This window comes from Arachis ipaensis, chromosome B05 (assembly GCF_000816755.2).
Source record: "Arachis ipaensis cultivar K30076 chromosome B05, Araip1.1, whole genome shotgun sequence".
Lineage (NCBI taxonomy): Eukaryota > Viridiplantae > Streptophyta > Magnoliopsida > Fabales > Fabaceae > Arachis > Arachis ipaensis.
This window is the reverse complement of record NC_029789.2, coordinates 4,106,042-4,118,426: the sequence shown is the minus strand read 5'-3', so window position 1 is coordinate 4,118,426 and position 12,385 is coordinate 4,106,042. Positions and strand designations below refer to the sequence as shown.

The following is a 12,385-nucleotide window of genomic DNA, read 5'->3' as shown; positions in this document are numbered from 1 at the left end:
TTATAAGTATTGTAATTTGTATTGTAAGTATGGATATATGTTTTGAAAAATACAGTTTAAGTTTTAATACTCGAGAGCTATGAGAGTGGCGCAGGCGGAAGCGTGACATTTTGATAGTTAGAGTGTTATGCATAACGTTTCAAAATCATCTCAATTTTGTCCCGCCGTCAATTTCATTAACAGATTCCTAACGGCAGGACAACATCGAGTCAATTTTAAAATGTTAGAAATTTAAATAGGACGATTGAAATGTTAGGAACAACTTTAAAATTTATCCCAAACATTGGGGGCAAAAATGATCCTTTACTCATAAATTAATTATACATGTAATATTTGTGATATTTATATGGTATGGCTTTGGGGGTGAAATCATTAAATGATCTTATTCAGGAATTGACAATAATTACTAAGTCTCTAGTAAATAAAATTGTTTAAATGATCTCCTGATTAATTTTATTGTTTTCTGTATTTATAACAAAACCGTCATTAACTTTTTTTCTCACGAAAATTGTAAAAAAGCTGTCACCTTAGTAGTGGCGGATTTAAAGGATTTAAGGTGGCTATAGTCCTCCAATTTTTTTTTAAAAAATTAATAATTATTCCTTTGATATATATGCTATAAATTTGATTTTTAATTTTTTTTATTATATTATATTTTAATTTATTTTATATTTAATTTAACCCTTCTCTTATAAAATTTATGAATCCATCATTATATCTTAGTAATAAAAAACAAGTGCCTAATTAATGGACCGCACGCATGCATGGTGAACCCGCTAGTGGCGGAAAGAGTTTAACAAATGACAGATTAGTCTTGAGAATCAACTTTTTTATTAACAAGGTGACTGTGATGTACACGTATCAATCAGGAAAAAACAAAATTATATTATTATCATTTCCCAACAATTTACTAGAACTAGAAGGTACAATTATTTAGGTATTGAAAAGTGAAGGGCCATGTGCGACTCATTACATTTGCTCTCTCTGTCATGTTCCACTTCCAAGTCTTACACAACCTCCCAATTGCCACACAAAAATTCAACAAATGGATGTTCAATCGTCATCGATCTTGCCGTATGCCCCTATCTCCCTTCCATTTTTGTGTTTCTAATTACAGCTTCTTGTTTTCCATCGGTGACCCCTTAGTCCACATTGTGTGTTTATTTGCTGGAAATGAAATTAGGAAAGTAAAACTCAATATTATGTATTTATATCCGGTGGTTAGAGAATAAAATTAAAATTTAGTGTCAAAATATAAAATTTCAGTTTTTTTAGTATTTTTAAAGCGAAAACACAAAAAATCAAAAAATTTTAATGTAGAAATTAAAATTTTGATAACATTTTTTTTTAAAATATTTTTATTTAATTTTTTAAATTTTAACTTTATTCTCTTTAAAAATAAATTAGGGCTTATTTTGTTGTTTCACTAGTTCATTCTCTTCTAAGTCAAGTGAACTTTATCCAATGGCGCTCCCTTCTCAAGCTCCACCCCATCGTCGGATTCGTCGCCGCTAAAAATGGCAAGCAGGCCAAAATTCGCTAAGTTAGTCCACGTAATCCGCCAAAAAAGATGGGTTGGACTGGAAATTTGAAATCATCAAACTTAAAAAATTTGCTTAACTTGCATCGCTTAATTAATACGCAGACTTTTTTGATGGGTCAGGTATTTTTTGTCAGGACTATTTTTTTACAAAAAATTTATGATGTTATGCTGCATTTGTTTTCAAGGACAAGACACTGTGATAGAAACACAGAGACACAAAATCGTGTTTGACATATGAGATATGGACAGAGACATTGTGTTCAGAGACACTGAATTAATGTATTTTGTGTCAATCCTGACAGAAAAGATACAGACACTAATAAGGGACACAACTTATTTTTAATCTTTTCTTTTATTATTTTTGTTAATTTTTTATAATTATATTTTTTTTTAAATTTTTTGAATAAAAAAAATGAGAATAAATGGAGGTGTTTGAGATTTGGGAAAGAAGAGAAGAAGGATTGAAGATAAATGATATGGGATAATTCTGAAATTTTATTAAAAAGTCAACATAAATTTAGGATTTAGATACTTTTGTCGTATGAAATCCATCTTTAATGAATATAACATTAGTTTCCTTCTCTAATTGGTACTTTTTTCAGGATTCGTAAAGTTCATGGTACAAATGGTTGTTTTTATTTTTTAATACCTCTTGGGCTCCTTGTTGGCGTCATAACTGTTTTTCTTTTTCCTCTTTGCTCATCTATACCCCCTTATTTATTTAATATATTTAAAACATAAAAAATTGATATTTTAAATAAATTAATAAAATATTTTTTATAATACTTTTAAAATACATATTTATAAAATAACAAATACAAAATTTATCCATTTATTAAAAGCTAGCCGTGAAGAGAAAAATATGTGGTTGTATGTATTTTGATTTGGTTGTTGTCTAATACGTAATTTTGTTTCACGTGGGTAGGCATTATGAAAGCTGCTACTAACGCACACAGCTTGAAGTGCCAGCTGGCTTTGCATCTTTTAGTAACAAAATATGACCAACGAGTCAATGAGAACCCCTTCAGCCTTCCGTCTCCTCTTAGCTATAAAAACTTTTCTTGAAGGGTCAATCTGTCCGTGTCAGTTACTATCACGTCGTTACCTTCTAATATAAAGTTACGTTATTTTTATAGATTTTATTAAGCATACAATAGTGGTACCCTCGTAATTACGCGACTAAACGGAGGGCACTCTGGTACTTTGAGTTCTGCACCAAGCACTCCCGTGCTCTGCACAAACGACACCGAACCGAGAGATAAGAGCGAGAAAGAGAGTGTGCGAGAGAGAGACAAACAGTATTTCAGAGGAGCAAGTCCTCCTTCTCGCAAAGCAATGTCTGCCCTTAACTGAATTCAATGTTTTACTTCTTCCGTGTTTATGACGCTCCTTTTGCCCATTTCACGTAACGTAACCACTTCTTAGAAGCAAGAAAAAGGTAAACTAAATTAAATAATGGAATAAATAAATAAATGATAATTACATTTTTCTTCTGGAGCTGGTGATTGATTATTTTGCGATGTGTATTCATGCATGTTAGGTAGCATGTCTTTGAATTTCTGAGTTACTGTTTTTTCTTCTTCTTTTTCTGTAGTTTAATGTTAATTATTACTATTGATATTTTTTATTTTTTTTTAAAAAGAAAAAGAATGTTTGCTATGTTTTGCATGCTCTTGTTTCTGATTATTCAAATCTTGTAGGGTCAATGCTGTCTCTGAGAAACATTTTCCAGAAGGAGGCTTGATCCGGCACACAAAGTCCTCCACTGTTGAAGAATTTTCTTGCTTCTTCGCATAATCATTTTCAACCATCAAAAGCTTAGGGAACTCAATGTTATTATTTGCTTAACCACTAAACAGAGGTAGGAAAAAACAAATGGATGAACACTATTCATGTCTTGCAATTTCTAATTTGAAAAAAAAAAATGATTATGGAAATTAGAGATTTGAGCTGAGGCTTACATATCTGTAATTTAGGGTTGATTTTGATTTTGGAGGGAGCAAAGCAATGGCGTCTCCTTGGGATCATATGGGGGAAATTGCAATGTGGCTCAGTTAACTGGTCTAGATGCAGTGCGTTTGATTGGGTTGATTGTGAAAGCGGCGAGCACGGCGAGGATGCATAAGAAAAACTGCAGGCAATTTGCACAGCATCTCAAGTTGATTGGGAACTTGTTGGAGCAGCTGAAGATCTCGGAGCTGAAGAGGTACCCTGAGACAAGGGAGCCATTGGAGCAGCTTGAGGATGCTCTCAGAAGGTCATATATATTGGTGAATAGTTGTCAGGACAGGAGCTACCTCTACTTGCTGGCCATGGGATGGAACATTGTTTATCAGTTCAGGAAGGCACAGAACGAGATTGACAGATACTTGCGGCTCGTTCCGCTCATCACTCTTGTTGACAATGCTCGAGTCAGGGTAGCTATTTTTGTTCTTCACAATGCTATGTCTTGTTCTGAATTGGAATTTTGTGTTTTGGTCATAAAAAGAAAATAAGAGGAAAGAGTTTTCGGTTGAATTTTGTGTTTTGGTAGAGGGGGTATAATTCAGTTAATCCTTATGTGAAAAAATAATAGACTGGGAGTCCAACTTTTGACTGATTCTCAACATTTGTTGAAGTTTTTCTCTCAGCTTCAACATTGAGCAATGTTTTAGTTTGAAGCTGTCAAGTTTTGATATGGGGATTGCTTCATTCAAGTGATGCCTAACTCTTGGTGGTATGGAATATTTTTTTGGCAGGAATTAGATTGTCCTAGACTATTCTGTTTATTGATTAATTACCCTTTTTTTTTTTCTTCTTTCTTTTTTTCATTTTGGTGTGTGGGTGTGTGGGGGGTGGAAACAGTGGGCATGTGGTTGAATCTGATACACTAGATAATAGAATTCAGAAAGATGGGATGTACAGTTAACTAGTTTAAATAGCATTCGGCTTAATGCACCTTTTGAAACTCAAAGCATTTTGATTCATATTTCTTGGCAATCATAAGAAATTTCCCAATGCTTTGTGATAAGCATTTTATGCTGAGGATAGGACGACCCCAACATATGTTAGTTGAAATGATATGTTTTAGATCTAGATAGAGTTGGTATTACTTTGACCAAAGTATGCAAAAGGCAGTAGCCGAAGATGTAACCAATTGAGCAACTATTCAAATCGGAGTTGCTTTTCCCCATGTTTTGAGTGTTGATAGTACATGTGAGCGTTTTGCACAACCTGCATCATTTTGCTTGTAGATTTTACTTTTTCCCTAACATTTATAGGGACAGTTATGTTTGCTTTATATTGTGACTTATCTTGTAGCATTTTCCATAAAAATCATTTTGTCAAAAAACAAAAGGGGTTAAAAATCTATTGATTCTCTGGAATATTCAGGAGAGACTTGAAGTTATTGAAAAGGATCAACGTGAGTACACACTGGATGTTGAGGATGAAAAGGTGCAGACAGTTATTTTAAAACCAGATCCTGACAAAGATGATGCTGCAATGCTGAAGAAAACACTTTCTTGTTCATATCCCAACTGTTCATTCACCGAAGCACTTAAAAAAGAAAATGAAAAGCTTAGACTAGAGCTACAACGTTCACAAGCAAATCTTGATATGAATCAATGTCAAGTCATTCAACGGTTGTTAGATGTCACAGAAATTGCAGCTCATACTCTTCCAGAGAAGACTGACAAGGTTCATAAGAAGGAGGAATACAACTATAATGATGTAGATAATGACAACGACCATTCATCTAGTGAAAAATACCAAGTTAAAAGTGACCCACTTTCCACATCAAGGTCATTATTCATCTTCCTTAACCTTAATATGTATTTCGAGATAATTAGTTGACCAACAATGACAATATTTTGTGAATCTTGAGTGAACTCATGCACTTCTGACATCCAGGAAGACCTAAATTTTCCCCTTAGTTTTACTTTTTTTTTACTACTCTACAGTTCCTGCTTCTTCAATCCCATGTTTTCATAATTCTTTTAATGATGCTTATATGCCCAAACTGAAACAGATCAGCAGTTTGCCAAAAGGATCTGCTGTCAAATGGAGGTTCATATCAGCATCACTGGCATATTGATTTACTTGGCTGTTGTTCTGAACCTTCTCTTTGTAAGTTCTATCCTGCTTGATTTTCATTAGATTTGCACAAGATGTTGCCAAACCCTTGATTTGATGAAAAAAGGACAACTAAATCGAATTAAATGAAAATTATTTGATAAAGTTGGCTATATACTGTTGCTAGAAGTCTGTTTCTCCCTGAACCTTGAGCAGTTGAGTGAGACTACTACTAGAGGAAAGTTTGTTAATTGCGGAAGCTTCATTTCTCTTTTTTTCTTACTTTGCATGTTGAATTATGCTTGAATAGTTTCCAATATGTAGTCTCATTGAGTATAACCTCTCTTTCTTTCGACAATGTGTTTTTTAATAAAAGAACAAGGTTACAGGAGAACTCTCCGATTTTGCTATACCTTTCTTCTCAAGTAATAAATATTAAATATGGCCGTTGATCTGCAGGTATGAAGACATTTTTCTATCCTTGTGGAACATTTTCAAAGATTGCCACTGTTGCAAAAGGCAGGCCCATATGTAAGTTGGTCATAATCTATTCCAGTACTGCTAGCACTAAATGTGATGAATCTACATCTATGTGCTATTTCTTTTCAAATGGTTCTTGCTGTTTCTTTCCAACAAGTCTAGAGTTTAAGTTTGTCAAGTTTATATCAATCTTATATTTGGCTTCAATTTTAATTTTGTACCTAGTATCTTTCCCTGGTTACCGATACTTTTGTGAGAAGCAATCATGATGCAATCTGAAATCTTTATTTCATCAATTGAACTGAACATTTATATCAATCTGCACTTTCTCATACTGTGAAGAATACTCTTATGTCATTCAGACCTTCTTTTTAAAGATTAATGCTGCATTTTTTAATCCAGAGTGCAAATACTTCTCACTGTATGCACTTCTTCAATCCAGTTAATTTGAAATGCTCAAAAGATTATTAAGGTCCCGCTACTTTAATTTTAGTTGTGTTTTTTCAGCTTCTGGAGATGCATGTAGTGAATTGATGGCATATTCATTGGTTTTGTCTTGCTGTTGTTATACCTGCTGCATAAGGAGGAAGCTTCGGAAGATGTTGAACATCACCGTAATGCTTGCTAAATCTCTTCTCTTATTTGTGTTTGTATTTAGATGTTGTTAGCTTCATTGAAGATGCATAAAGTATATTTGCTAAGGCGCGAGCAATACAATGGAATTCAGGAATTAGTATTAATTTGTGTGCATTTTCCAGTCTCTATGAAATGTTTAAGTATTAACATTTAAATTCTATTTCAGGGAGGCTTTATTGATGATTTTCTATCTCATTTGATGTGTTGCTGCTGTGCCCTTGTGCAAGAATGGAGAGAAGTGGAGATCCGCGGAGTTAGTGGTATGTCCTACTCATTCTTCTGCATCTTGTGCATAATATTCATAACTTTAGACAAGTGTTTTGGTCTTGTCTCTTCATTTTCTCAGAAAAACCTCTTGAATTGGAGTGAAGCTTCACTTTAGTCTTGGGCTTTGTAGTCCCAAGTAATTTTAGTCCCCTGCAGATCCAAATCAGCATTTTGGTGGGTCATTTTAGTCTAGTCATGAGATGAGATTAGCTAACATGTGCTGGTAATGCCACATAACCATAACACATTGCATTTACCAGGATCAAGTTCTTCTAAAGTGAAGAAGTTGTTAAAGTAAGAAAGTGAGAATCTAATTATCCTTGAATCAAGGTAGTGGGGCCCATGATAAAAGTCAATGATGATTAATATCTTATGTTATCACTTCAATCCTTCACACTTAGAAGTTTTTTTTCCCATTTACTGTGACACATTAACATATCCATAATGGTGGAATTAAATGACAAATAGAATATAATCTAAAGTCATAATTGAATTGTATCCAGCTTGGTTTTCTTGGTCTAGTTGTTTTTGTTATAAATATGAATTTGCATTTCATCAAAGCTGTTAGAAAAAGGTAAGAGAGAACGATAGAGAAAAGGTTTGAGTGTATTCAAGTTATCGAGAATGATATAATATAAGAGGGTGCTAAGAGAATCGAAATAATAAAGATGTAATATCCTATAATAAATATTTAAATATGTTAAATAATGTTAATTGATCCTAATCATACTCTAACATCACTTGAGTTTGAAACTTATTTAAAACAACGAAATAAAAAAAATGCATAAACTGATAGAACAAGTACAGATAGAATTGCCTAGAGAAAGCGCAGATGGAACTGCCTGGAGAAAGTGCAGATACGAGATGATAAACTATCAAAAAGTGATGGAAAACATATGGTTTCTCTATGAGAATAAGTAAGTAGTGAATAAACTAATCGGTGAGGTGAGAAAGCATCAAAGCATGGACAAAAGATAAGGAAAAAAAATTGTCACGAAAGAAAAGTATGAACATACGGTGATTTCACCAGAAGAAAAATAACTTATTTTCTGCAAAGAGGATACCATGGTTCTGATACCATGTTAGAAAGGGTAAGAGAGTGCAGTAGAGAAGATTTGTGTGGAATGATACAATACGAAAAAGATAGGCTAAATAATGCTAATTGATCTAATTGATCTTAATTATATTCTAACAAAAGCTATTTTATGTTTAATGTTGAATCACTTGCAGATCGCGAGAAGACCAAAACAAGCCCTCCACCTTCCCAGTACATGGAATCTTAGAACAAATGAGATTGTATTTTGGTTGTTTAGGGATTCAGGAGTGTTTGAACCACATATTAAATAGAGGCAATTGGCTATTGGGACTCATAGCAAGACAGAAACTATGTATTTCCTTTTTCTTTTTTTCCTTTTCCCTCAATACCTCTGGCCTCATTACCCATGTGTAAAGCTTACAGATTTAGCCACTGATGTATTGGTTTCCTTGTTTAATATAATTTGATTTTAGTTGTTTAGTATCATGGTATATTGGTATGTTTGTCACGATATATTATGGGACTTTTTTTTTACTTTATATTTTATGGGACTTTAAACCCCTTTTTTGTTGGGTCTTTAGCTTTCAAGAATATATTAGTCATAATTTTGGAATGGAATCACGGAGAATATTGTTCCAAAAAAAAAAGGGACCCTCCTGGCTCCTAGTCCTAGCTATTCGGTACTTGTACTGTCAGTATACTAGATTAGATTGAATTAGAGTAGATTAGAAGTTTAGAACTAAATTAGATAAGTGATTTAATTGAATTGGATGGAGTCAGATTTGAACACCCCATAAAAACATATATATTTTTCCAAGAAAATGTGTTAGGATTTTGTTAAGAATTAAAGGAAAAAAGATAAAAAGAATTAAAGAAAAAAAAAGTCTTATTTTAATTTTAACTTCATATAATAAGATTTAAAAATCCCTTAAAAAAGATATTTTTTTCAAGAAAATGTGTTTGGAGCATTCTATATTTAATTTTTTGTATTGTGATTTTATAAAAAATATTATCAAGATAAAAGTAATAATATTTATTCTCCAATATATAAAAATGACCTTTTTCTAAAATATTTCTTTAAAGATGCTAAATTTCAATAATAATATTCCTAAATTTTAGCCACTGCTTTGTGCTTTCAGAATATCGTTGATGATTAGATTGGGTAACAAAAGAAGATAACCTAATATTTTTACATTTGACCGCTTTCTAATTTTTTCCCCTCGTCATTTATGCCGCATATAATCATTATTGTCAGTCGTTAGTACCGCTTACTATACCAAAGTCAGAGAAATCAACGTAACTGATGGAAATATATAGAAAAAGTTAAAGGGTAAAAAGTTGAAACCTGAATTTAATTAATTTCAACTGAAAATAAAAACAGAATTTATCTCCAAAAATAAAAATCTGCCAAAGAAACAGAAAGTAGACGGATATCCAAGTTTTATTTTTAAAATAAAAACTAAAAAAATTGCCACGTAGGAGGGCATGATGCATTGGATAACCCAAACGTCACAAGATAGATGCTTCTAGTGCCCCTCTATAAAACCAAAGCCCAGCCCCCTCGCTTGATTTTCATTGAGAATTAGAGATTAGAGATAAGGGGCCGAAAACGAAAATAAAAAGCTAGGGTTAGGGATTTTACCTTTTCACAGCGAAAGGGAACGAGAAAGAGAAAAAAAGGATCAATCTCTGATATCATTCGAATCATGTCGTCGACGAGGAAGATCACCCTTAAGAGCTCGGACGGAGAGGCGTTCGAGGTGGACGAGGCGGTGGCGCTGGAATCCCAGACGATCAAGCACATGATCGAGGACGATTGCGCCGACAGCGGCATCCCTCTCCCCAACGTCACAAGCAAGATCCTTGCGAAGGTCATCGAGTACTGCAAGAAGCACGTCGAGGCTGCGAACGCCGAAGAGAGGCCCAACGAGGAAGACCTCAAGACCTGGGACGCAGATTTCGTCAAGGTTGACCAGGCCACCCTCTTCGATCTCATCCTGGTCTGTTCTATTTCTATTTCTATTTCTATTTCTTTGTTTAATTTTTTGTTATGCTGATTTCTTGGTTTCTTATTTTTCATTGTCTCGATTTCTTGACTTGTATCTGTTTGTGGTTGTGCAGTTATTATGGTTATTTAGGGTTTCCTAGTTTGCGATTGCGGAATTGTCTAGTTTTTCTGTTGTTTCGTTGTTGCGTTACTTTGTTTTCGAATTTTAATTTCTTCTTATGATTTTCGATGATGTAGTATTGAGCATTGTGAACCTTTCTCTGTGGTATGAGAGTTTCTTGAGATATTGAATGTTCTTTTTGTGTGGTCATGGTTGATTCTGAGCTGAATAGGGTTCGTTATTTTACTCATCTTGTAGGTTTAGAAGACATAGCTTGTGTTTATATTTAGTTGTGTCTGTATAAGAGAGACTGATTTTTTTGATTGTTTAGAAGACAATAGCTTCTTTTTGTGTTTATATTTTACTCATCTTGTAGGTTTAGAAGACTGTGATTTTTGATTTGTTGATTTTTGCTTCAAAAGTTACCACTATGTTACAAATTGCATTGATGTATAGGTACTATATATTGTTTTGAACACTGCTTTTCACACTACATGAATTTTTGTGCAATAACCTCAATTTTTAGTGCATTAATTGTTGTTTCATCAATTCCTATATAGATTCTTGTTAGTATTTGGTGGATTGCATTCACAAGCAGAATTGCTCATTGTTATTGCATTTTTTCCTGCTTCAATGGTTTGATTACTTTTACATTTAAGTATGCATATGAGTTCTTGTTTTCCTGTGTTTTAATTTTTTGCAATTGCAATTAAGTAACATTTGTTCTTTTCAGGCTGCGAACTACTTGAACATCAAGAGCCTGCTGGACCTCACATGCCAAACTGTGGCAGACATGATCAAGGGGAAGACACCCGAGGAAATTCGTAAGACCTTCAACATCAAGAATGATTTCACTCCGGAGGAAGAGGAGGAAGTTCGTCGGGAAAACCAATGGGCATTTGAATGATTTGTTAAGCCTTTTAACATCGTCTTTCAAATCTCTGCCTGTGCTTGTGTTTTTTTGCTTGTCAAAGATCTGCCATGTGCATTGATCCTATGCTTATGGTTGTTTGACTTCTATGTATCTGACTATTTTTGTTGACTATGTTCACGGATCAGACGTATCTTCGTTGATGAACCTTAGGGCACGTTTTGAATGTAAGTAAATAGTTGAATCTGGTTAAGGTAATTGGTGAATTCTGGTTGATTCTGCTTATTGATAATTTAAATCATTGCCAACATATGGTTTCGAATTTTCAACACAACGTGGTGTTATATGTTTAATGTTCGTTTGCGCTGTTAAAGAAACATCGAAGGCTGTTTGTGTTAGGCATGCCAAATTGCCAATGTGGTAGCTGTATGTTTATAAGGGATCACTTACTAGTAATTTATGTGCTAACTGCTAAAGGCGTTCTGACTTCGGATTTTGTTTTTAGGTACTTATATGCGTTACTGCCGATTTCATAATCTCAGCAGATGTATTAGAAAGATTACAGGCAAAAATTAATTAATTTTACAGTTGAGACTTGAGATGTGTCGTATGTGTTCGTTAACGTAATTAGAAATATTTTAACTATTGAAATCTTCTAATTTTATGATATTAAATGAGTCGCTTAAATTATTACTTTTTATTAGTAGATTGATCGAATTTACAATTTAAAATAATGTTGAGGATTCATTCGTATTTTAATTTACTCTCCGGATTTTATAAAAAAAAAAAACTCAATTTTAATCATTTGTGGGTGACTGGAGCTATCAGCTCTGGTGGTGATGGGCACCACTGCATTCTTATGATTCATTTGTAGCATCTTTAGAAGAACAACCGAGAGTGGCAATTGACAAGTGAATTTGGGTAGAAATATTATATGTAATAAAAGGGAAAGGATTTGAAGAGTGGCAATTCACAAGTGAATTTGACTAATGAAGAGATCTTTTCGTTGTATTCTGAATCTCCCCTGTATTCTCCAAGGCTAAGGAGTTGAAGATGGCACGTATATTCCCCTTCATTAAATATTTTGATACAAATCCTGAAGGACAAACTAAAAATTTTCATATGTCAATTGGTCTAATTATAAGAGTAATATCTAAGGCAATTAAAATGAGATTTTATAGAAATGATTAAATTGTTTGTTTAAGATATGCATCAAAGAGTTAGTTAAGATAGTAGTTAACAATTATAAAAAATCAAATGTCTTATTCATTAGATAAGTTGAATCAAATATACATTAGTTTATTAGTATTTATTTTAAGATTTATTTTATATTTATGTTTATGTTTATTTTACTTTTATTGTTTTATTGTTTATTTTATATTTTACTTTTA

The 12,385-nt window shown here is 33.2% G+C and overlaps 3 protein-coding genes across 4 annotated transcripts in view; all 3 read left to right on the top strand.

Moving 5' to 3' along the window:
- The window catches only part of LOC107642552 (GDSL esterase/lipase EXL3-like), a 25,386-nt gene that overhangs the window by 10,661 nt on the left and 2,340 nt on the right, over positions 1-12,385 (top strand). The window lies entirely within an intron of this gene.
- LOC107642551 (protein MID1-COMPLEMENTING ACTIVITY 1-like) lies at positions 3,551-8,501 on the top strand. Its single transcript, XM_021122867.1, is given in 8 exon segments — positions 3,551-3,584; positions 3,587-3,960; positions 4,916-5,325; positions 5,553-5,650; positions 6,056-6,127; positions 6,584-6,690; positions 6,879-6,972; positions 8,210-8,501. Coding segments are annotated over 8 exon segments (1,242 nt in total). The 3' UTR covers positions 8,263-8,501.
- LOC107642553 (SKP1-like protein 1B) lies at positions 9,563-11,319 on the top strand. The gene is made up of 2 exons (XM_016345949.2): positions 9,563-10,015; positions 10,857-11,319. The coding sequence occupies exons 1-2, from the start codon at positions 9,722-9,724 to the stop codon at positions 11,028-11,030; spliced, it is 468 nt and encodes a 155-aa protein (XP_016201435.1). The 5' UTR covers positions 9,563-9,721; the 3' UTR covers positions 11,031-11,319.

Bases quoted from the DNA above. Each gene is read 5' to 3' on its own strand.
- LOC107642553 (XM_016345949.2), top strand. From the start codon at position 9,722: ATGTCGTCGACGAGGAAGATCACCCTTAAGAGCTCGGACGGAGAGGCG. The intron at 10,016-10,856 runs GTCTGTTCTATT...TGTTCTTTTCAG, and splicing joins CCCTCTTCGATCTCATCCTG to GCTGCGAACTACTTGAACAT.